The sequence below is a fragment of the Emys orbicularis genome, chromosome 6 (genome assembly GCF_028017835.1).
Source record: "Emys orbicularis isolate rEmyOrb1 chromosome 6, rEmyOrb1.hap1, whole genome shotgun sequence".
NCBI lineage: Eukaryota > Metazoa > Chordata > Testudines > Emydidae > Emys > Emys orbicularis.
In genome coordinates, this window is record NC_088688.1 from 33,468,359 (window position 1) to 33,493,868 (window position 25,510).

At 40.8% G+C, this 25,510-nt stretch overlaps 1 protein-coding gene across 2 annotated transcripts in view; it reads left to right on the forward strand.

The window, feature by feature from the left end:
• NDUFS4 (NADH:ubiquinone oxidoreductase subunit S4) overlaps window positions 1–1,246 on the forward strand; it is a 55,620-nt gene extending 54,374 nt beyond the window's left edge. For both annotated transcript variants that reach the window (XM_065406582.1, XM_065406583.1), the window contains one exon: window positions 1,036–1,246. In XM_065406582.1, coding sequence (XP_065262654.1) covers window positions 1,036–1,139 — 104 coding nt within the window. In that variant the 3' untranslated portion in view covers window positions 1,140–1,246. The remainder of the gene's footprint in view (window positions 1–1,035) is intronic.
• The last annotated feature ends 24,264 nt before the right edge of the window (window positions 1,247–25,510 follow it).

Below are 25,510 nucleotides of genomic sequence, written 5' to 3' on the forward strand. Positions count from 1 at the left end.
TTGATTTACATAAACAGTATTGTCACTATCTCCACTTTTCTGACCTTTTTTAGCATTTCCCTTGCAGAATTATCATATTACTTGTCTTTTAATGTTTTATTCCATTCTCTCTTATCCCCATTTTATTCTCTCTCTCTCTCTCTCTCTCTCTCTCTCTCTCTCTCTCTCTCTCTGTATATATATATATATATATATACACACACACACACACACACCCCCGATATAACGCGACCCGATATAACACGAATTCGGATATAGGTAAAGCAGTGCTCCGGGGGGGGGGGGCTGCGCACTCCGGCGGATCAAAGCAAGTTCGATATAACGCGGTTTCACCTATAACGCAGTAAGATTTTTTTTTGGCTCCCGAGGACAGCGTTATATCGGGGTAGAGTTGTCCTTTTCTTTTTACTCCTTTCTACCTAGCTTTGATTACTTATTCTTCTTTTTCATGGCCTGTTTTCTCCCTCTTTCTCCTTTGCTTTGCAAAGTCTCCCTTCTCTCTAGATTCTCTCCCACCCCCTTTCCCTAGGTCTCCTTTATCTTTCCTCACATCATCCAGTCTCTCCTTCCCTCCCTAACTTGTCATTTCCCCTCTTGCTGAATTCCCCCCAGCCTCCCTCAAAGGGCACATACATTCTCAGAGTCGTGGTGTCTCAGTCTGACGTAAAATATAGAGATATGGACCCATGAGATTATGGGACTGTATACCTCACAGTCGGTGCTCCCTTTTGTGCTTTCCCACTGAAATAATGCCCCAGGAAGGAGCAGTGAAAGTTGAAGTATGCAATATCTGATATCTGAAAAACCTGAGAACAGGCGTAGGTCACATTTAGGGCTTCTCTATGTTATAGCATCATTCTCTACTGCTGATTACAAAAGAATAAACTAATAAGTACATACATATTATATATCAGAGGTGTTTATATTTCTTTTCTGTTAAATATTTAAAGTTTTAATTTATATTTCTTTGTTCATTTGCTCCATATTATATGCTGTATGTGTATTGTTTAGAATTCTCTGCGTGTTTTTCCCCAGGCTGGAGCTATGATGTTCAAGAGAGGAGGATTCCAAAGCCTAAATCCAAGTCTTATGGTGAAAACTTTTCTTGGAACAAAAGAACAAGGGTGTCCACGAAATAGGTTGGCATTGGCTATCTCTCTGTCTGACTGTGAATAAAGTCAGCTGTGCTGTATTTATAGTCCATGTATAATACATCTCTTAATCTCCTAATAAATTTGACCTTTAAACTACAGATGCATCTTGTGGTGTCTATTTAAAATGTTTTTGATGTCTCCAATTGAACCTGTTACAGCCTTCCCTATATAGAGAGGAGATTTGGGGTGTTCATACCTCTAGGAAATTGCTGTACTCGGAATCCGTTAAAAGGAATGTTTGAAATCAGCTGCAACATTAAGGATTGTGCCTTGCCTTTCATAGTAATATTGTAGTTCAATACGTTGTTTAAAATCACCACCCTTTTATGTAGATGTTCTGTTAACAGGAACTCCTCTGTTTTTGTTGTCATTATGTACAGGAGAAATTCATCAGTCTGACAGCATGGTATGGCATGCAGAAGTCTGTATCTGCTTATTATTTAAGCTGTTTGGTGGAACTGCATGTACTATAAGCTCCTTTCAATCCAAATTAATACTGTGCTGTAAATGTGACTTCCTAGAAGCATTCATAATCTGAGTAACAAGCTAGCACTGTGTGGTTGTGTTTAAATTCCTATGAATTTGAGCTGCAGTCTAAAAGATCAAGATTAGTAAGCCCTCCTGTTTGATATACCTTCAAAGTACAAGTAGATGGGAAATTTTAATACTTAACTCATACTTGCAAATTAAATCAGAGTAGTAAGGTAGCAGCTATAAGGTGCTCTTGTAACATTAAGTATATGCTAATATACCTATTTTATCACACCTAAATTTTACTTTTAATAATATAGAAAGCAAACACTTACCTAAACTGCGGGTTCCATAAAAATACTACAGATGTTTCATCAGCCGTACTACTAAAACATGTAACCCAGCACTGTCATGGTGTATTATTTAATTATTAGAACGTTTGTCATGTAGAATTCTATATTTGTAGTCTTTGACTTACCAGTGTCTTTTATTTGCCCTTTATTATTTTTCAGTAATTTTGTAATTGACAAGTTGAGACATCAGCAGATAGTCACTGACGAGACTTATAAATGTTGGTATAAAACTTGTGTACAACAAATAGTTTACCCTGAGTCCCACAAAAGAGTGTTCAGACAAGTTCCATTTTTCAGGTGGCTGCTGCTATTTAAAGGACAAGACACTTGAAAATGGTGCAACTGCAATCCATTGGTACACTGACCAAAGGAAAACACAAACAAATATCTAGGGTGACTCAGACTCCGTGATATTCTTGTAATGTCCCTATTTCACAAAGTTGTCCCAGTGTGCTGGCTGACATTTATTTAAACCATTGTGTTTTTACCCAATTTCAATATAATCAACTGGCTGGCTGACGTTGCTGCCCTTTAAACACAGAACTCGTGTTCTAGCCACACCCTAGTTCATTATCTTTCTATTGCATTGTACATGCGATGATGTGCGGTGGCATCTAAGTTACTCCAGAAATCCCAGTGTGCACCAAACTGGAGTTTTGAACAGCCCAGATTCCATTGCGTCGCTACATCTTTCAACCCGACTAGCACTCTGTCCTCCACCAAGGAGACACTGGTAATAAAATCCATCCGATAGAATCTTTTGGTTTCCTTTCACAAGCCATGAACAGCAAGATCCAGCCTCCACATAGTGGACCTGGGGCTTAACCCTTGTCAGTACTCTCTGACCATCATGGGCTAGATTTTTTTTGGTTGGTTGGTTGGTTTTTTTTGGTCCTAAAATATGCAGATTGGCACCTATTGGTGTTTCACCTGGTTTTCATGAAGTCTTCAGGCATCCTCAAGCCCAGACCCTATCCATTTTCTCCAGTCACATTCTCTGCTTTCTTTTCCTGCATTTGGTTGCAATCCATTAAAAGTTACAGGGCTAAGTATCTCAGGAACAAAGACACTGATCATGGTGGAAAGCTAGTTACTGGCTGAGCCTGCCACTATACCATCACTCCTTACATTCAACTCAACAGCATTTCTCTGTATAGAACGCAATAACTTTTCAATGCCGCATTTGATCAATTTGAAAATATCAGGGAATGTTCTAGGCATCAAGGGCCAGAACTGTGTATTTTGGAGAAAAAGGAGGAAAAAGGCGTGGGGGGGGCATATGAAGACTCTGCTTGCTCTTAGTAAAGCGACAACCTCAGGCACATCTGTAATTGTCAATAGATCAGACTTGTTCCTGGCACCCATTAATGCCTTTCAGCATAACAATACTCCTTGAAATAGTGTTTTACATATTGACAGCCTGACTGACTTATCAGCCAGCCAGAAAATAGAATAATGGCTTTTGGGGGAAGGGGGAATGGAGGTGTGCACACAGCCCCATCATGGAAGGGCAAAACGTGGGATCCTAGTAAGGGGGTATTGGGAATAGGGTGCACACACACCCCTGGTGGGGAGAGATTGGAAAACCCTCATGGGGTGGAGGAACAAAATTGCCTTGCAGTGGGGGAAGGGCTGAATTGTGAGGAGGAAATGGTGGGGCAGATAGTTCCTGGCATGGTGAAGGGGGGAATGAGGGTGTAAACAAAGCCCCTTTTATGGGGGCAGAATGGGGGACCCTTGAATGGATATGGGGGAATAAGGGCACAGAGCCCCTAATATGAAGAGAATGGGGGACAGAGGGACCACACAGACCCTGACATTGGGGAGAGGGAATGGGGCACAGAACCCTGGTAGAAAGGAGGATGGGGGAAGAAGAATGGGGTGGCACACAGAGCCCTTGCATTGGAGGAGGTTGGGGGACCCCGGAATAGGGGGAGGGCTTATAGGGGGCACAAAGAACCCCTGCTGGTGGAGATTGGGGGAACCAGGAAGAGGGATTACATAGACAGCCTATCATGGGCGGGAGGGGAAAATGGGCACACAGAGCCTCTGCTATGGAGGGCATAGAGCAAAGTGAGTGGTGCATTATCTGTAACTTGAAATCAAGGACTTCCAGGACTCAGCCAGAGGTGGTGGGCCTATTGCAGGAGTGGGGTGGGTGAGGTTCTGTGGCCTGTGATGTGCAGGAGGTCATGATGGTCTCTTCTGGCCTTAAACTGACTCTGTGAGCGTGCACACGGAACCCCTGGCAGAGGGGAGATTGAAGGAGTTGCAGGCAGTCCCTGAAAACAGGATGGGAGGGTGGCACACAGGGAACTTGTGTAGGAGGGGAATGGAGGTTTATGCAATAAACTCAACCTTCAGAGTGTCTGCCCCCCTAGTCATAGCTATACCTATTAAGGCCTTCAAGTTCTTTGCTCTGTTATGTGGGACATAAATTTATTCTCAAAATCAAATTGGATATAGGAGCCTCATAGGAAGAACTAAGCACAAACACAATCATAATGTTAGAATAGGAAACACCTTTTAGATAATTGGCTCCATCCCCTTGCTAGTGCAACACCAGAAGATGGTTTGCTGTATGATTCCAGGTTTGACCACAAATTGCACAAGATTACATGGCTATGGCACCAAATTGATGCTAAAACAATGAAGAAAAGGACTCCAGTTCTAGCTGTTTCTGTATGAGATGTAGTTCATCTCTTCACTGAACTGTGCATGCTATAATATGCAGCAGAGTCTTAATTGCTCCAGAAATCCCGGAGACTAGACTAGATCTAAACAGGTTACCTGTCATACATTGGGTAAGTACTCTGTAATTAACTGGGTAAAGTTGGGTATTCTCAACCAGGAGTAGTCATCAATATGACCTGTGAAATCTAGAAACAGGTTTGGGACTTCCCAAGAACTACCCAGTTCCTCATCAAGCTTGGTATACCATGGAATTGTCTCTAAGACAGACAGTATAATAGACTAGTCAGGCTTTCAGAAAAGTTAATTGTAAGTGGCATTTTTTGTTAAAAGTTGGTAAGTCTTTTAAAGATAATTAGGGTGTGTGGAATCCAAATATGGTTGTTACCAAGCTGTATGTTGTGTATAAAGACCTCTACAAAGAGAAAAAAGTAATACATGGAAATCACTGAAGTGTAACTTTTTATTTTCTTTTCATTTAGGATTAACATACTTCAGTTGGATCTTAATGAGCTGTAGGATGTAAGAAAAGTGATCAAAATGTTATACAACCATGAAAGACGTGGCTCTTATAACTTGAGCATTAGCATCTTGAAACAAAAGTATACAAGCTTATTTAACTCTCAAATACAATACATAATCTGAAAACATCTGTTTTAAACAGGTGAAAATATTTTCTTGATTAAACATTAAATAAACATTTTTATATACAAAAGTTAAGCACAGATGTTAAGAAACATTGGTATATAGTGGCAGAGTGAATCAATATGTTATTAGGTCACTTACTATGACACATCTACATAATACTATCCATAAGCACTACGTGTTAGGTGCACTGACAGAACCCTGTTCCAGTTCTCTGCATTTGTATGGTCCTGTACAAACAAGTGCTGGCCTGCACTTGCATCACTGACTTCTGCACCCCGTTGTGCAGCCACAGTATATTGCCTCCATGTAGTCTGCTGCGATTGGTGGCAGTGACATGCAGGGCCGGCTCTAGGATTTTTGCCGCCCAAGGCAAAAACAATTTTGGCCGCCCCCCCCCCCCCGTTTTTTAATTACTCCCACCCCCGGCCCCGCCTCAACTCCGCCCCTTCCCCAAATCCCCAGCCCTGCCTCCTCCCCCCAGGCTCTCAAGTCTGTTTTGCGCGCCGCGGCCGCTCGGGATCTCCCCCTCCCTCCCAGGTTTGAGAGCCTGGGAGGGAGGGGGAGACTCCGAGTGGCCGCGGCGCGGGCGCCGCTTCTCCCCCTCCCTCCCAGGCTTGAGAGCCTGGGAGGGAGGGCGAGTAGCGGCGCGCGAGCGGCAGCGGAGGTGAGCTAGGGCGGCCGGGGCACATTTTTAAGGGCGGCATTCTGGCGCCGGCCATGCCGCCCCTAAAAATGTGCCGCCCCAAGCACCAGCTTGTTTTGCTGGTGCCTAGAGCCGGCCCTGGTGACATGAGCTGTGCCATCAGACCTCTGTCCTCCTGTTTTCCAATTCACTGTATTTGGAGGAGAAAGTATTGGATTTGGGCAGCGGGTGTGTCTCCAGTGAAAAAATAAGCACATCAGTGTCCCTGGCTGGAAAAAGCATACTGTAGGTATACTGTGCACAGAGTGTAACATCGTTCTTGTCTGCTTCTTCCTGAGGAGCACACAGCTGATTGGTGTCAACTCTTGCTACCGAGCACCATATTTCAGCCTCATGCTGAAATCACCAGCCAGAATGACTATTTTATCATGTGGTGCTTGAGTCATTAGTTGCTCAGATAAAATAAGGAAGACCTTGCAATATTTTTCTGGAAGCTCAATGAAATTCATCTCGTTACTTTGAAGAGGCTCATAGCTTCAGGTGGGACTTGAACCTCTTGAGAGTTTTTGCCTTCTACCATGCTTAATAGATTCCTTGTAGTACTAGTATCTATTCTGTGGAAGACTGCTCCAGTCCTAAGTACTATTTTTTTTAAATGTGCCTGCAAAGTCTCCAAATGTTTTGGCTCCAGACGGCTTTCCTATGGCGTGTACCAAAGCCTCTGCATCTATCACAAGACAGCTTCTTCCAACAGGGGTAACTGTTGATGGGCAGTGGACATCAGTCAGTACATCATCCAGTGTTGCTTTTGTGCTGTTCTTAGGCTGCCATTAATCTGTGCTAATGCCAAAGGGACAGGTATTAATTCATGTTTCAAAATCTGTTCTAAATGCACAGTTCTGCTGGCTTTGTATCCCTCAAGAAGAGATTGTCCTTCATATAGCAGATGGAGGAACATGTACAGGCTATCTGAAACACAAGCAGCTGCACCATCCTCACTGACATTGAAACATTTGTAGCAAAGTATCTCCCCAAATTTTCAGTGCAACATGTACCAGTGACAGAAATATATCTTCTTGGGGATGGTAAATGGGGATGGCCATCTCCTCATCTTGGCCAAGAATCCATCATTTGTGAGATTTTCCTTGAATAGTGATCTATTTCAGGAGGTACTGAAATTCCAATGCCAGTTTCCTTTGCAACATTGCAGTAATAATGCCAAACCTCAGATAGCTCCAAAACATGGCTTTGATTGGCTGCATGCTGAAGCGCATTTTGAAGAGAAAGCATTGCTGTGTCAGTAATTTTGGTGCCCTCACTCTTTTTCATCCCAGACCTCATAAACGGGAATTAACAAGTCAGGCGGTACTTGCCTTCAGCAGCTCTGAGGTCATTTACTCCAGTTAAATGAACACTCATGTTGTGGTCAAATACAGCTGCCTTCATTATCTGTTCACTCATCTTGAATGTACTTCCAGTTATGAGTCTCTGTTTAGAGTGCACTTCTTCACAAAACATGCAGCATCTCCAGTCCATAGCTTTCACAGAACTGGCCTGTCTTGTATTATGGACACTGGTGTCTTTTTTTGGGGATCCCTAGAGCTTGCCACATATGATACATCAATTGCAGATGCTCTTGCTTTCTGTAACCTCTGATTTTGCTTTTATCAGTGTATTGGGCATAGCAATATCAGTGCTACATGACTGATACTGAAAAAAGGGTGAACTCAATCCTGTCACTGTCCTCTCTGTATTTGTGCCAAAATTTGCAGATGATACAAAACTACTCCAGATAGATAATAAGACTGGGACTATTCAGCTTGGAAAAGAGACGACTAATGGGGGGATATGATTGAGGTCTATAAAATCATGACTGGTGTGGAGAAAGTAAATAAGAAAGTGTTATTTACTCCTCATAACACAAGAACTAGGGGTCACCAACTGAAATTAATAGGCAGCAGGTTTAAAACAAACAAAAGGAAGTATTTTTTCACACAACACACAGTCAACCTGTGGAACTCCATGCCAGAGGATGTTGTGAAGGCCAAGACTATAACAGGGTTCAAAAAAGAACTAGATAAATTTATGGAGGATAGGTCCACCAATGGCTATTAGCCAGGATAGGCAGGGATGGTGTCCCTAGCCTCTGTTTGCCAGAAGCTGGGAATGGGTGACAGGGGATGGATCACTTGATGATTACCTGTTCTGTTCATACCCTCTGGGGCACCTGGCATTGGCCATTGTCAAAAGATAGGATAGTGGGCTAGATGGACCATTGGTCTGACCCAGTATGGCTGTTCTGATGTTCTTATGACATCTTGCAGTTTCTTTCTAATTGCTGTTTCCTCCCTTATTTTATGCAATCCCTTTTCACATGCTTCACGCACATCTTCTTTACTTGATTCTTGCCAAATAATGCAGGGACTTTAGGAAACTGGCTTGGATCTCTTGAGACTTACTACCGGTTCCATGATTTACCTACAACTGCAACCGATATGAGTATCATAAATCACCACTTCATCTAATTACTGTTGCGCTCTCTCTATTTGTAAAAAATACCACCACATAAGTATATAAGAATGGTCATATTAGGTCGGACCAATGGGCCATCTAGCCCTGCATCCCATCTTCTGACAATGGCCAGTGCTAGACGCTTCAGAGGAAGGGAGCAGAACAGGGCAATTATTGAGAGATCCATCCCCTGTCATCCAGTCCCAGCTTCAGAGGTTTAGGGACACCCATAGCATGTGGTTGTATCCCTGGCCATCTTGGCTAAATAGATGGATGGACCTATCCTCCATGAACTTATCAATTCTTCTTTGAACCCAGTTATACTTTTGACCTTCACAATATCCCCTAGCAACGAGTTCCACGGTTGACAGTGCATTGTGTGAAGAAGTATTTTTTATACTTGTTTTAAACCTGCTGCCTATTAATTTAATTGGGTGACCCCTGATTCTTGTGTTATATGAATGGGTAAATAACACTTCCTTTTTCACTTTCTACATATCACTCATGATTTTATAGACCTCTATCATATCCCCCCTTAGTAATCTCTTTAAAAAGAGTGTGACTATTCAGCTTAGAAATTTCTCATCATGTGGAAGCTGATCCAAACCCCTAATCACTTTTGTTACCCTTCTCTGTACCTTTTCTAATTCTAATATAACTTTTTTGAGATGGAGCGACCAGAGCTGCACACAGTATTAAAATTGTGGAGATGCCATGGATTTATATAATGGCATTATGATTTTTTTTGTTTTATTATCTATCCCTGTCCTAATGGTAACTAACATTTAGTTAGCTTTTTTGACTGCCACTGCACATTGAGATGTTTTCAGAGAACTATCCATGATGACTCTAAGATTGCTTTCTTGAGGGGGTAACATCTACCTTAGAACCCATTATTTTGTGTATAGTTGGGATATTGTTTTCCAATGTGCATTACTTTGTACTTATCAACACTGAACTTCATCTGCCATTTTGTTGCCCAGTCACCCAGTTTTGTGAGATCCCTTTGTTACTCTTCACAGTCAGTTTTGTACCATCTGCAAACTTTGCCACCTCACTGTTTACCCCTTTTTCCAGATAATTTATGAATATGTTTAACAGCATCGATCCCAGTACAGATTCTTGGGGGACCCCACTATTTACTTCTCACCACTGTGAAAATTGACCTTTTATTCCTACCCTTTGTTTTCTGTCTTTTACCTAGTTACTGATCCATGAGAGGACCATCCCTCTTATCCCATGACTGCTTAGTTTGATTAAGAACCTTTGATGTGGGACCTTGTCGCAGGATTTCTGAAAGCCCTAGTACACCATATCCACTGGATCATCCTTGTCCAAATGCTTGTTGACCCCCTCAAAGAATTCTAATACATTGGTGGGGCATGATTTCCCTTTACAAAAGCCATTTTGACTCTTCCCTAGCATATCATATTCATCTAGGTATGTGATGATTCTGTTCTTCACTATAGTTTTAACCAATTTGCCGGGTACTGAAATCAGGCTTACTTTCTTGTGATTGCCAGGATTGCCTCTGGAGCCTTTTTAAAAAATTGGAGTTACTTTATCTATTTTCCAATCATCTGACACAGAGGCTGATTTAAGTGATAGGTTACATACACCACAGTTCATAGTTCTGGAATTTCATATCTGAGTTCCTCCAGAACTCTTGGGTGAATACCATTTGGTCCTGGTGACTTATTACTGTTTAATTTATCAATTTGTTCCAAAACCTCTTCTATCGATGCCTCAATATGGGACAGTTCCTCGGATCTGTCACCTAAAAAGAATGGCTCAACTATGGAAATCTCCCTCACATCCTCTGCAGTGAAGACCAATGCAGAGAATTCATTTAGCTTCTCTGCAACAGCCTTGTCTTCTTTGAGTGCTCCTTTAGCACCTGATTGAATTTGTAAATTCAGAGAAGTGCTCCTTCTTCAGTCCTAGACATTATAATACACTCAAGTGCAGTAGCTGATACAGCTCAAGAGACAGATACGGCCTTGAAGAGAGGAAAATTAGAGAGCTTGTTCTATCAAATGCCATAGTGTATGTAGGTGAGTTTCCATCATAAAGTCATGACCCTTTTTGGGAGTCAGAGTCTTCCGATACCACTTTCTGCTATGATCCAATTAGATCTCAAAAAAAATTAAGTGAAGTTGAGGCAGGAGGTCAGATTAAGTCATCTTAATGCCTCTTCTGGACGTAATTCCTAAGGACTTGTCTTCACAGGGCTGTAGGCCGGTCTACCAGGGTGCAATTTGTAAAGTGCTTTTATATGTAGAGCTCTAACTGTCCTGCATAAACCCTGCTGGTGTAGACTAAAAGGTTCACATTGATGTACTCCTGTTTCAAGGATAAAATGGAACAGTACCCAGAGGTAAATTAGACCCAGGATTTTGCTGGCCTTTTGCCTATGGGAAAAGGGAAAATCTGAAATCTTTTGCAGACTGAGTTCCTCCGTTGGGAAACTTCACCCTCCTTCCCCTTGTGGGGAAGTTGGAGAAGATTCAAAGGCAACCTGAGTCCTGCAGTGAGCCTAGGGTGCTCTACTCCAAAGTTTTTGGTTGTCTGGTGGGAATCCTTAATGTCACATGGACCCAGTTAAATGCCTGGTTTGACAGAGTGGGACACAGAGCACATAATGCCCCTCCCAATGTTTAAATAAAGTGGCAACCTCCTGCTTAAATCCGTACCATGTCTTGTACATTTTTCCACTCATTGTTTTTTGCAAGAGTGCTATTTGGACGAGTGAATGGTAACTTGCTACCTGTGCAAAAGTTGTAGAAAAAACATTTTCTAATTGTTTTGTGACTTGATTCCACAGCACAGGCAACCTTCCTAGCGTGGGTATCGCAGTTCACTGGGCGAATGGATTTGTATCAGATTAGAGCAGGATATGCTAAATGTCCAGCTTTAGAAGAAGTCAACTCAGGTCTATTGGGTTGGGATAGAAGGCAGCAGCAGAGTGGTGGATATGAAAACTCTTCAGTGTGATACGGTGCCAATTTACTTGATTACACACTGATTAGAGCAACGACACTGAATAAAACAAATGTCAGAATTTCATTTTAAAGCTACTAAGTAGTGCCAATTTGACAGCTCTGGCAATGGAAGTCCTATTCATACACAGGGCAGTGACCAGGAAAACTTTCCCCTCATCATCTCACTAATATGCCTCAGCCATATTGTTACAGCATCTCATCTAAAAGTAACTCTCCATGTCCATTCATCCTCAGTCACTCTCTTGAGACTACTAACAAGGGTGATATTGTGAGAGTATTTGGTGCTTACTTTAAAACTCATCTTTCCTTCCCTGAAATGTAGACTTAGAGTTGAAACTGTGCTTAATTTTTAATTTAATTTTGCACAAAATAAGTGTCTATTTTAGAACACTGACACTTTTAAAGAACAACATTCTTCAGCATGCTAAATAATTCTGAAGTCCAGTGATATCTATACTTTTTCTTCCAGCAAACAATTTCATATTATAACAAGGCCCCTTCAAGTCTTAAAATTCTGGAAGTTGAAATGAAACGTAAAGGCTGCCAGGAAGATAAGAGCACAGTTCCAGATTTTAGCAGTATATTACTTCACTACACAATTTAATGGATAATTTAAAACAAATCAGTCCAGTAAGTGATATTGTGAAATGGAAAATGTAATCACCCTTATCTGCAAAGTTTTGGCATAGTGAGGAGAAAAGGAAAGCTAAAATTCAGGCTAACTTCAGCTTTGCTTTGCTTGGATTTATTACATGTACCATTATGTTTAACTACATTATCTTTGGTTACTGCTCATGCCAGCATATTTTGTCATTCCACAAAGGAGTAAATTGCAAAAAACATAAGCCAAACATGCAATGAGCTAAAGAAAAAAATATCATTCCAGACAAATAGACAATTATAACAAACTAAGACACAATGGAAATCAAACTGTGGCATGCTGGTAATGCAACTATCTTTCAAAAGTCATTGCTTTAATATTTCTGCATTCCATTATGGTCTTTTACAGTAGTTGAAATATCCTGTCAAAGCATGTGTTTTCTTCATTACTAAAAAAAACTATATCAATTGATTAGTGGTTAGAATATAAAAGCACAAAAATCAGAAATTCAGAATTAAAGCTTCTCAAAGAAACATTAAGCCCGTCACATTATTTTATTTAAATATTTCATTATATTGTATCGGACAATCTACAATTAAATAATAGTGTGATATGTGTTTTAGAGTGATATGGGGCAAGCCCTGGCTGGGATGATTTAGTTGGGGTTGGTCCTGCTTTGAGCGGGGGTTTGGACTAGATGACTTCCTTAGGTCTCTTCCAACCCTAATCTATGATTCTAAGGTACCTGATCCAAAGAACTTCCATTCTAATGTGTCAGAGCTTGCAGAAATTTACTACTGGGAACAGTGTTTATTACTGCAGGCCCAATTGGACTAATCACAGTCTTCAGTGCTTTCTGGATTGAGCTTTAAGGGCATGTTCCACTTCCGAAAATATGTATTACACATATCCATATGTAGTATTTTCAATTAGTGTTTATGCTTTAGCACATATAACTAACTCAGGCTGATGTGCCCTTTTAGTTACATGTTCTGAGATGTTTTTCTGTGGTGGGGGCTTAAAGTGTCAGAATTAACATTGCTATAGGAATCTTGACTTTTGACATTCCTGACACTTGGCGCATTTACATTTGAAACCTCAATATTATATGTTACATATGAATTTTTGCACTAATTTCACTCTTCCTTTAAAAAAGAGAAAAGAAAAATGTATGTTACAAACCAATGCATCAATGAAGTGCATTTATTTAAATTGATAAGCCAAGATTTTAAAAAATGGGTGCCTAAAGTTATACCTCTTAAATCCTCCTTTAGGTACCCAAATACATGGCCAGATTTAAAAAAAAAAAAAAAAATGCCAAGTACCCTGAATGCTTATTTAGGTGTCTAAAATAAGGATTTTTTAAAATCTTGGCCACCAGTCCTGCCTTTGGCTACCCTCCTTGGTGAAGTACAGAATCATGTCCATGGACCTCACGTTATAAGAAACTGTTGGAATTTGTGCATTTTCTCAAGGCACCAGAACTGGTGGATGCATGGGAAGAATCAAGGAAGGGGAAAGTAAGGAGGTTTTTACTGCACAGATATTTCAAATTTTTGAAAACTGCCTAACTTATACAAATATATAATTTTGAACAGTAAATTGCTTCTTAAATGTGCAGTTGTAAACTATGTATGGCTAGCTGGGCTTCATTTAAAAATGTGTATTTATATGTAATATGTATAATTGACCCATCTAAAGTATTAGGAAATCATGTATTTCCATACAGTAAAACTCTTCTTAGCTAAAGCATGTTTAAGTAAAGAAAAAGTGAAGAAAATTTGTGAAAGTACTGTTTACTCAGAATGAGAGATTTTAGTTTTCCACTGTTATGTAAGACTACAAAATCCTTAGCATGCCTATTCAATGAAGCAGTCGTCCTCTACTATGACTTAGTTTCCTGTTGCAATAAGCATATGTTAGTAATGCTGAATACAGCTGATTCAAATTATTTTTCTAATTGAATGTTAATGAGTCATTATGGCCTTCTGCTTTTAACCAGTTATGTGAAGTAAAGCATCAAACTGAGAAACGTTGTCGTTTTGACGCAAGAACACATAGTTCATTACAGACAGTAGCCAGATGTCCCAAATCAGATTCTCTGCTTACTACAGCACTTTTAGTCAATTGTTGGATGTTTCATTATTTTGGTTAAAGGGCACTCTGATATTGTGTGGCCAAATGGGTGTTTTCTAAAGATTACAAAAAATGTTTCTCACTAAGTGCTTTTTTTTTTTTTTTTTTTTTTTTTTAAATAATCACCACTGACAACCTCATTTGTGAAAGTCTGGATAGTACCTGAGAATAACTTTGTATTCTGGACATAAAAACTGGGGATATGTTGCCATTAAAGCACCCTTTAAATGACATACTGTAGCAAAGTTTCACTGATAAATCATGCTGAAGGAATATGTGGTTCTGAATCCTTTGGTCGTGTTTTTCATGCTTTTCAGGTCTGAGGCAAGACCAGGGCCGGCTCTAGGTTTTTTGCTGCCCCAAGCAAAAAAAAAAATTTGGCTGCCCCCCACCCCAGCCTTGGGCTCTCTCTTCTCCCCCCCCCCCCCCACCCGCACCCCCTGCCGCCCCAGCCTTGGGCTCCCCCCACCAATGCTGACTCCCCCCTCACCTCCAGCCGGTCCGGCGCTGGCAGGGTAGGGGTAAGCAGCGGGGCTCCCGGGCCGAGCCTCAGCCCAGGGTCCCTCCAGCCAGGGCTCCCGCCTCCAGGACCGGCCAGGACCTGAGAGGGCAGAGCCGGGGGGACCGCCCCGGCAGGGGGCTGAGGAGCAGGGGCAGGGTAGCCCCAGAGGGAGCGGAGCCCCAGAGAGCGGGACGCGGGCCCCACACGGCAGCGCCCCGCCCTCTATGGCCCAGCTGTTGCTGCTTCTGGCCGCCCTGCCGCAGTCCGTGGGCAGCTCGGGCCACTTTGCGCCGAGCCCCGGCTGCGGCGCTGGGGGGCGGCCGCCCTGCAGCACCTGCAGGTGGCTCCGTGTGCCCCGCGGGGCGGCCCCCAGCCCGAGTGTCCCGAGCTCAGAGCCCGCCCGGCCATAAGGTGCGGGCGCTGCTCCCCTGCGGCGCGAACCGCAGCGGCCCCCGGGCGGCCCCTGCGCATGACGCACTGCTGCTGCCAGGGCCGGCTCTAGGCTTTTGCCGCCGGAAGCAAAAACTAATTATAATAATAATAAAATAAAATTTAAAAAAAATGGCCAGAATGCCACCCTTGAAAATGTGCTGCCCCAATCACGTGCTTGGTTTGCTGGTGCCTAGAGCCGGCCCTGGGCAAGACAAACATGTTGTTCAAGGAGTTTGGAGAGGGGAATTCTCTCTAAGCTCCTGCACCATACAACATCCAAAATCATACAGTATTTCTAAGTCTAGTATGTGTCTATAACCATTAAAACAATTAGCTGCCAAACCAAATTTGTAATATGTGATATATTAGAAAATAAACTATTAAAGAAGAAACCCACTTAGTCAGCTGTATAAAGTTTACTGTAACCTCAGGTTCGGGATTCAGCATTTGCAATTTGTTTGTGAAGTGTTGCATTAAACAACAAGAATGCTAGAGACAGAGTTGACTTTGTTCTAAATTGAGTGTTGTGTATTTCTCCTGGTCCTGATACAATAAGCCTTAAAATAATTAACACTTTACAGCACCTTAAATCAATAAAAGCAAAGCAATTCTGAGTTAAGGCTCTCTGTCCATTGGTCACCCCTCTGAGCCAGATTCCCCCTCCCTTCCATTCTATTACACCTGTGTAAATTTTTGCAGATTAACTTCACTGAAACCAAGTTACTTTGGATTTACGGTGCTGTAACTGAGCAGAACCTGGTTCTTGGGGATTGATCCAAATCCAACTGAAAATAGTAAGTCAGGAACAACTCCCCTGAACTCATTCCATTTACAGTGGTGTGAAACCAGTATTGGTGAGATCAGAAAATAGCCCCTTTGTGATTTGGTGGGTTTCTGAGCAGTAAAATGTTTTGCAAACAGTGGATTGCATTGGGGATGGACTTGCAGCTTTCCTTCTAAATCTCTCTATTTTGTACAATTGAAGTTTGATCCAAAAGATTTATTCTTCTTCGTGATACTTGCAGCTTGGGGGCAGAGCCAGACTTGTCAGTCACTGGCAGCAGGGGAATGCCTCACCTCCTAAAGTTCTCTAGGAGCTCAGCCAGGCCTCCCAGCTGCAGAGCTTTTCTGAGGGAAATTCCAAACTTTATTTCAAATTTTTAGACAAACAATTTGGTTCAGTAATGTATCAAATTCCCAGCCATAGCCTATGACTATATTAGATTTTGTGGGAGATTGTCCCTTCAGCTCTGCTTTCCCCTCTGTGAGGCACTGGTGGTGGCTGGGGCCCTCTCAGGTTGCAGGGGGAGAGGCAAGGCCAAGAAAAACCAGAGGCAAAAGGAAGGGCCTGTGTCTTCTGCTTAATCTACTTATCGAGTCTCTCACTGGGGACCTCTGCAAGCTCTGCAGGCAGGACACAATTTCCCTCGAAGCCCAGTCTCTTTAGGGGTCACTCAGTCTCCTCTTCCCCCTTCAGGAGAGGAGCCAGGCAGAAATAGTGAGGCTGGCTTTGCTGGGGAAAAACATAGCCCAATCAGGCTGAACCTTCCCTCCCCTGGCAGGAGAAGAGGCAGGCAGGATTGGAAAAGAACTGGCTCCTCTATATCCATGAGGTGAGTGAAGCCAGAAGGACAGTGTGTCAGATGGAATATTGTGCCTGAGTTCCTACAGTCTGCACCTGCAGCCACATCTCTGCAGAGTTCAGTTGCCATTTCCCCATGTATAGAGGGTACTGGACACAGCATGGGCACTGCCAATACCAGAAAGTGCAGTAAGGGGCCTTTGTGTCCAGCTCCTTCCCTCTGCTGTCCCAGGGAATCCCTATTCCTAACCCAGGCTGTGATCTCCAAGGGAAATACAGACCTATCTAGCCCGTGTGGATCCCATGCAATAGAAAGGGGTAGAGCTTCTGAAGAGCCCATCATTGAGCCTCAGGCCAGTACTTTCCTTGAGAGACTTAGAAGGGATCCATGTGGGAAAGAGGAGACAAATAAGCCCAGCTTCTTTCAGGCTAGGAAGACAACAAGCCACTTGAAATAATTTCAGTGCAATCTCTGCGTCCAGTTTCACTGCCCACTCTGAAGCAAGAGTATGGGAGAAATACATTCATAATAATCACTGTTGTTCCCCTGCTGCCCTTCTCAGAATACAGCAGGACAGATACTCCTCAGTGCTTAGTTCCCCTGCTCACTTTCATGGAGTGCAGCCTACGGGGTAATCATCCATGCCAGGTTTCCCTGCTGACCCCCTCAAAGTGCAGCATGGCAGATCAATGCAGAAAAGGACAGGCTATAGACCTGTTACAATTCCTCTGGGTGTGCCTACATCCACAAAGGGAATCCTAACTCTAGCATTCCAAATCAGAGTTACAGATCAAATCAGTAAAATATATACAAAACCGGTATATACAAAACCACAGAAGATAGACTTTCAGGCAAAAGTATACTGAGTCCTGTGAAACTATGGTTAGGAGTTCTGTAGCTGCCCTAGACAAATTATAGCCATATATCCCCATCATTCCCAGCTGCCCCTGTGGGTCCCCAGGCCCTAATGTCTAAATTGTGTGTCTCAGCTTCTCTTGCAGGTGCCATGCCTCACCTCCAATTCCATCTTCTCCCCACAACGGATGCTATGGAGTGATGAGAGGGACAGTCCAGATGTGGAAGAAGTGTCAGGCAGTAAAGGTCCTCTTGGCACACCATTTATCTCATTTATGTCATCAAAGCTTTCCCTTTTCACCATCCTCAGACAATTCTTATGTTTTGCAGCTAGATTGCAGCCTTTTCTTACCAACTTCCATTGTTGCTATTTGATCTTACATGAACTCCTAGGGTCTAGCTCCAGAATCATGGAGCTGGGAAAATATTGGCTTTAGGGAAAACATAAATTCACTTTTAGCTTCTGAACAACTTTTCTGATCCGAGTACTGAGCAGAGACAAACACACAGTTACATGTTTCCTGGAGTATTTTGGATTCAGGACAAACACATATACATGGTATCAGAAAAATCATAGCTCTGGACTATGCATGAACACTATCATGTGCAGAGTCAGATCTCAGAAGATGAAGATGGCCATAATGAAAAACAAGTGGAGTCACAGCAACAAAAATCCAATTCTTACTGAAGCCTATTGGAAATATTGATCTGATACACACGTGCATCACAAACATGCCTCAGGCATCCAGCCAGTAATTCCAGGTATTCCCTCCATATCTCACCCATTGGAGATATCTAGCTTTAATTGTATATTCTGTGCTCCCACAACTGGTGAATTTGAAAGGATCTTCTTGATTCAGAACACTGCTCCTTCTGTGGATAACAAATGTTTTCTGGCCACAACAGTCCATGTGTCTGATTGTGTCCTTCCTACTTATTATTTAACCCTATCAGTCCTACCCTTGAGAGCGGTTCCTCCTGGGTGGAACAAGGTTTCCTATCAATATCTGCATTTCTCACTAAGGGGGAGATTAACACAAAAACTTACGTCTGATTAGCAGAGCGGCTGCTGCACCCAGAAATTTCTCACACCGTGTAAGTCAATTTGGTTGGGCTGGTGCTTGTCTTCTTTGCACTCGGAAACAATAAATAAAGTGTAATGCAGCCTCCAGTCTCAGGATTTGAGATGGGGAATGACATTTTGCAAAGCTGGGTAACTATCTCTTCCCACTTTTTCCACTATTTTCCAGGACAATACAGGAATGAGAGAGCAGCATTGATACTGTGTATGCCTTTCTGGTTGTAGAGGCTACGGCTCTTGGAAGCCTAGCATTGGATTGTCAGATCTGTCTATCGCATAGAGGACTGTAAGACTCACCCGCATCTGGAGTCTCAGACTGTTTTAAAATGAATACTTGGATGAAGGGTTTCAAAGTGGTAGCCGTGTTAGTCTGTATCAGTAAAAACAACGAGGAGCCCTTGTGGCACCTTAGAGCTTTTGTGGGATATAGCCCACTCCATGCATCTGATGAAGTGGGTTATATTCCACCAAAGCTTATGCCCAAATAAATTTGTTAGTCTCTAAGGTGCCACAAGGGCTCCTCGTTGTTTTTACTTGGATGAAGTGATTATTGTTTTTATGGCTCACAAAATAGAAGATAACAAATAGAACATACTGGTGCAAATCCACAGTTTAACTACCATGCTAGACCAGTAAAACACATCCTTAGTTCCTCTAGGAGGGTTTTATCGATGGGGGTAGAACAGTGTTCAAGCAAAATGGTCAAATTTCTGTAGTTTAAGAAATGGATGTTTTTTGTACATTTCCCAACATTAAATGTTTCTGTAGGGCATGAACCTTATTCCAACCCTAGAAGGTCCTAGAACATGACCTTGGAATCTCATTTTGTCCTTAAAGCACTATCCAGAGTGAACTTCTGCAGGAGGGGGTCATTATACTTCTGATCCATCAGAGTACTCTCTCCAATCAGATGAGGTTCTTTTATTTGAAAATGGAAACTTTCTTTGAGACCCAATCTTGTACTTTTAATTCAGACGGGTAGTCCTCACAACTGTCATAGCATTCATTCCCTAAGTCAAGTAAAGAAATATTCATGATTCCTTTATTGAGATCTGCTACACAGCCACATAAACATCAATATATAAGCTCAACAAGTTCTGCATATATATATATATACCAAAATGAGGTATATATACATATATATATATATATACCTCATTTTGGATATCCACATTTAAGGGATGACCTTGCTGCCCATCCAGGAGGCAAACTGCTATGAAAATTCCATTATACCAGATCTGTGAACCTTAGCACGTAGATCGGAAAATGTATCTATGCCCACCTGCAATTTTCCTTTTGTCACATGATAAGATCCAGAGGGCTGTCCCATCCTGTAGACAAATGGCTCATCCAGAACAGAGATGGAAACTGCCATCCAGAGGTTTGGTTTCTGGGCCTTTGGTGGAATTTACCATGCTCTGCAGAAGAAGAAATAGTTATGCTTTTTCCTCAACATATATTTAATACAATCTGTAATTTGAATGATCCGTCTGTGGAAGTTATCTTAACTAGAGAGCATTTCAGGAGGTGGGGCAGTCCCCCACTGCCATTTACTGGTCTAGTCCTGCTCTCAAACTGCAAGGAGGCCAGAATACCATTGTAACAGATCTGTGGCGTTTATTAGTTGAAGAAAGGAAATTTCCATTTAGGCATGGCTACATCTTCCTATTAGAATTTATTTGCTTTGTTTTTAAGAGCAGTATAACCATTTAAAAAGTAAACTGCAATTAAATATGAAAATTATTAAAACACTCAATTTTACTGCCTTGTAATGGCATTGAAACCCTCAGAATGTGTTAACCTCCTAATGAGACATTTCTGATGTATACAATAAAAGTGATAACATCAGATTGGTGCAGGAAGGGAGATCAGAGTAAGTACAAATGTAAAGAAGCTCCTCACAATAAAGGAAACTTTGAGCACTAATCTTTAAAGCGACAGAGACACAGTGAGCTGGATCTAGCTAACATAACAAATGGGGAGTTTTTTGTTTTCTTATCAGAATGACAGTACTCTTGGTGGGGACTGTACTGCTATTGTTTACATTCCATCTTGCTGAAAGCTGGTCCAAAGATTTGCAACCCAGCTTGCTAATTTGATGATTATTTGTGTGTAGTTACATACAAGATGGATGAAGAAGGAAAGGAAGTTATCCATCAAGGTAGCAGACTGCAGTGTGAAAGTTGTCAATTTAGAGCATCATTGCAACTGTTGAAACAAATGAGAGATTTGTTGAACCCAAACTGTTAAGAAAACAAATGTATTTTTTTGCCGACTCAACATTCTGGTCATCAGAGAAGGGATCAAGGAAGAAAAGGGCAAAAGAAATCTTCCTATAATAAACTGTTTAAACTTTCATTGAAACCATGTGAATGTAGCCACGTGACTGAGTAGACTATAGCCTGGCACTTGAGTTGAATATCAAATCCTAGTTAATGTCCTGGAATTGGCTAAAACTAATGGGAATCTTTGATAAATCTGTTAAATCATCAAACTTGGTGTTTTTAAAAGATGCAAAGTAAGAAACATACAAGCTTTTGGGGAAAAAACTGTGGGCTCTGAAAGAAGTAAAGAACATCTGCAAAGTTAAGATTCATCTGGCTCTTAGTGGGAAGTTGAGTCTCAACTTGATCCTCCAAATCTCAGTGGAAAAATATAGCCTTTGAACTTTCTAGATCTCATGAGTTAAGAACAGATCGGCACTGAGCAGGTTACGCATACTTGGCTTAATCAGACAGTTGCTTTATTGAGGCATCACTCGTGAATAATTTTTAGCTAAATATATTGCACAACAATGACCACTGCTTAATCAGGGTGACATTAATAAAAAATCTGATTTTTGGCCAAGCATTCAGCTTATGTCAAGAGATCAAGTGGTTGTTTACCAAGATATTAAATTGGTGTGAAAGAGTGAACTTTGATCTTATGATACAGCAATTGTAAACAGTGAAAAACAATACCAAATAGATTAAATGTAGTTAATATATTTCTTGTATTTTTATTCAGCACACTTAAATTGTTTCTTGACTTTTTTTTAAAATAGTCTTCTCTCTGAAATGAAATAGCCATTTTATTGGAACAATACAGAGTTTATTAGATGTCCCAAGGGAGAGGATTTTGTTGTCCTTGGATGGAGCAATCTATTGTGCCAGGAACCTATATTCTAAATTCTTGAAAGTAAGAAGTCCAACTCAGCCTGTTATATAAAATAGTTTATTAAAAACAAGGAAATATTGCAGATAGAAAACCTAGTACAAAGTGGAATCTGTGATTAGGGATGTTCAAGGCTCCTCGTAGAGCTGTAGGTTGATATTTGGAATGAGCTGAAAGATTCCAAAAATTGGATGAAATGTTGAAGTTGAAATCACCTAAATGTGTTTGGATTGCTTAATTTTCTGTATGAGGCTGCCACCCATTTTTGGACCTGCATCACTGAAAGGAACAGCAAGACTGGTGGATTGGCAAGAACAAGCCACACCATCCTGGCAGCTCTGGTTGCCCCTACTGTCTCCTGGGTCTCTGGGATTAGAACTGGTGAGGAATTTTTGATGAAATTTATTGTCATCAGAAAATGGTGATTCATTGAAACAAAAACATTTTTGTGGGAGTGTACCAGCTTTGATGAAACTTTTGCCATTCTTTTCTTTCCTGTCTCATGAGAGAGTCTGTCTTGTTTTCTCTTAAAGGAAACTGGATCAGATTTCAATAGCAACAGCTCAAGACCATCTAAATTGACTTTCTCTTTTTCCCAAAAAAGTCTTGTTTTAGTTATAAACTATCCATCAAGCAGGCAATTTTCCTCTCTAAAAGACTATGTAGCTAAACAAAAGAGGGAATAAGGGAAACTGTTAAAATGGAAGCCTTACTTAATTCTATAAGTTCCAAACACTTTAACTGTTTTCCTTCTCTTTTGGTGTTTAGTAAGAGGTTTAAAAGATAGTTGATTATTACAGTGGGAATAAGCCAGTGATAACTTGGTATGAAACCACATTCACTCTTTAATGTTGTGTCAGTGAACAAGGGTCTTAACATTTTATCTCTAGGTTGGCCCAAGGCACCTCCTTTTCAACATAAGCTTGGTGATTCAGTAGGTGGCACTCTTCACATTTGACTTTCCTGACCAAATGCCCCAGCATTTTTGCTGAGGGTACCCTACTTCAGTAGACATTATCTTTCAAATGAAACCTAAAACTTGGGGTCCTGATTGCCTGTGGCTATAAACCCTCCACTCCCCCCCAAAAAAACCTCCCAACAATAACAAAAAATAAAAAGCAAACAAAATAAAGAAACAAAAACCACACAACATGCATTTATTTCAAAAGTAGGAGCATTAATCCCAGTTCCTTGGCCAAATTGCAACTCTCATAAATATATTCTGCCTCCCTAAATTATCCTTGCAGTTTAGGATAAGCTATCTTTCACTTTCTATCCTAAACTGCTGCATAATGATATACTTCTTAAAGACTGATTGCTTCCATCCATGGAGTGGTAGTAGGTCCGGGATGAATGAAGTGACTATAAATTATATTGTTCTGAATGCATTTTAATTGTTAATATGAATGAAATTAAATATCAGTAATCATCATTATTATGAAATACGCTTAACTAAGGCACTGTGTTAGAAATGACCACAGTGAAGCTACCTGTAAAAACATATCCATGAGGAGGAAGACAAGAAAAGAATCATAAAACTGATCTGTAATAATTCTCACAAGTCACAGTTGATGTTATAAAATGCCATTTTCTCAGAGGCTGATAAATCTGCTGTTTAAAATCTGCTCCACACAATCTGCTCTTAGACTATGGGCTATTTTTTATGTAAAATGCTATGTTAAGGCATTTATGCTATGTTAAGGCATTTATGTTAAGGCATTTGATGGTGAGGGGTGGGAAGGGCTGTTCAAACCAAAAAATGTGGGCGGGGGCCCTTGGTCGCTCATGTTATGGGGGGCAAAGAAAGGCTAACATAAAATTCTGTTTAGGCTGCCATCTTTTCAGATAACTTAGAAATAAAGAAAAATACTATTAGTGTTAACATTTTAAACTTTTGTTCCAGGTAGATAAAATGTTGTCTTCTTAATATGGATTCCAAAACATGCCACATTTTCCAACTACAAAATTATATAAGTCCCTTTCAAAGATTTGTTTATTGATATTCAACCATTTGGCATGATTTTAATGTTAAGATACTTTTCTTGCTCTGAGCCCTCTGAAGTATTTGTGTTATTTAAGATTAATTGTCATTAATGAGAGGGTTAGCTTTGAATTGTATTGCTTTTTATTAGTTTTGTGAGACTTTTACTGTAATATTGGGGTTTGGTAAATCTAAACATGATAGCAAAGTAGACAATTACAACTGGGTAGAAAAAAACATTTTCAAAAATGGTCTTTAATTTTGAGAACCCATTTTTAGACACTCTGGTTTTCAGAGGTACTGAGCAACTTAACATGGGAATTACTCTACTACAGTTCAACACCAGAAAATGTTGCTATTTCTATTTAAGGGGGAAAAGAGGAACATAAAAAGCTGATTGTCCAACAACTGCCTATTTGTAAAATGCTTCTCCAGGATAACTTTGATGGACATATGAATTCCAGCTAACCCAAAGAATGAGACAATATTTATAAAAGATCTAATTTGAAACCTAAGCATTAAATGGTTGGTAAACTAAATTTCAAGTTCTGAGATAGGACTACCAGAAGATGTTATACCATACTGTGGCCTCTTGGGCAACAACTCTCCTTGATCTTGACACAATATATTTGAGTCAGGTTGTAACTATCTGTTAATCAGCAAGGCCATAGGCTTTGTGCAAAAAGAAAAAAGAAAAAGTCAAATTAGGGATCCAATTTGTCCAGTACTAAGCACTTTCACATACTGACCATCTATTTCAACAGTCAATTTAGATGTTTCCCATAAATTTAGATTAATTTTCCCAGTATTCTTTACAGAACCGCCACCCCAAATTGAGGTGAGGAACACAGTGAGCTTGTTATTACAGCTGTTATTCACAATGTTGTCTCACTGCTGCCTGAAAATGTAGCTGTATTTAAACCTCCAATCCATTACCTATAGTCCTTTTCAGGGGAACAGATTATATCCGAAGAGCTTTTAATTTAATTCTTAGCATTCTGTTATGAATTAGTGTATTACTGGGTATTTTCTTCTATTTGTTCTGTGACTTGAAAGATTTAAAACATGCTCATCATCCCCCACAATGATTCAATAAAAGTGTATTTAAGGCAAGAATTAGACCGCATCTCTGAGCTTTGCCACAAGCGACACAAACATGCTTGGAACATGCTGATCTAAAAATCATTGAGAGAACATGATGATCTAAAGAATACTATAAATAAATATTGATAGAGGAACAACATTCCTAATGTATTCTCCGCTGCCAAAAGCTTACTTACGTTTTACTGATAACGACAACTGAAGCATTGTTAAGTATAATATGTAGATAGATTGGATATTAAACATCACTTAATTTTCACTCTATTTAAATTTGAGTAAATCTTGCCCAGGTAATAATTGCTGATAAATGTTTGGAACAGCAGTCATCTCAGTTGTATGCATTATTAGATTTTCCTTCCTCTAAAATGCAAGCTTCTAAAATTATAGATCTAATAGAGACTGAAGAGAAGAGGTTGTTACAGAAAAAAAAAAGAGACTAAAGATTAGTAGTAGTCTAGCTTCAGCCACGTAGTGCTACGTAGGTGTCGCTGGGAGAAAGAATAAAGAAAAATATCCCTTCAAATGCCCTATAGGCCATCTGGAAAAAGCACTTCTAAACCACAGGGTGCAGCTTCTAATTAGATGTATTTTTCCCCCCACTTTTCTTTGTCT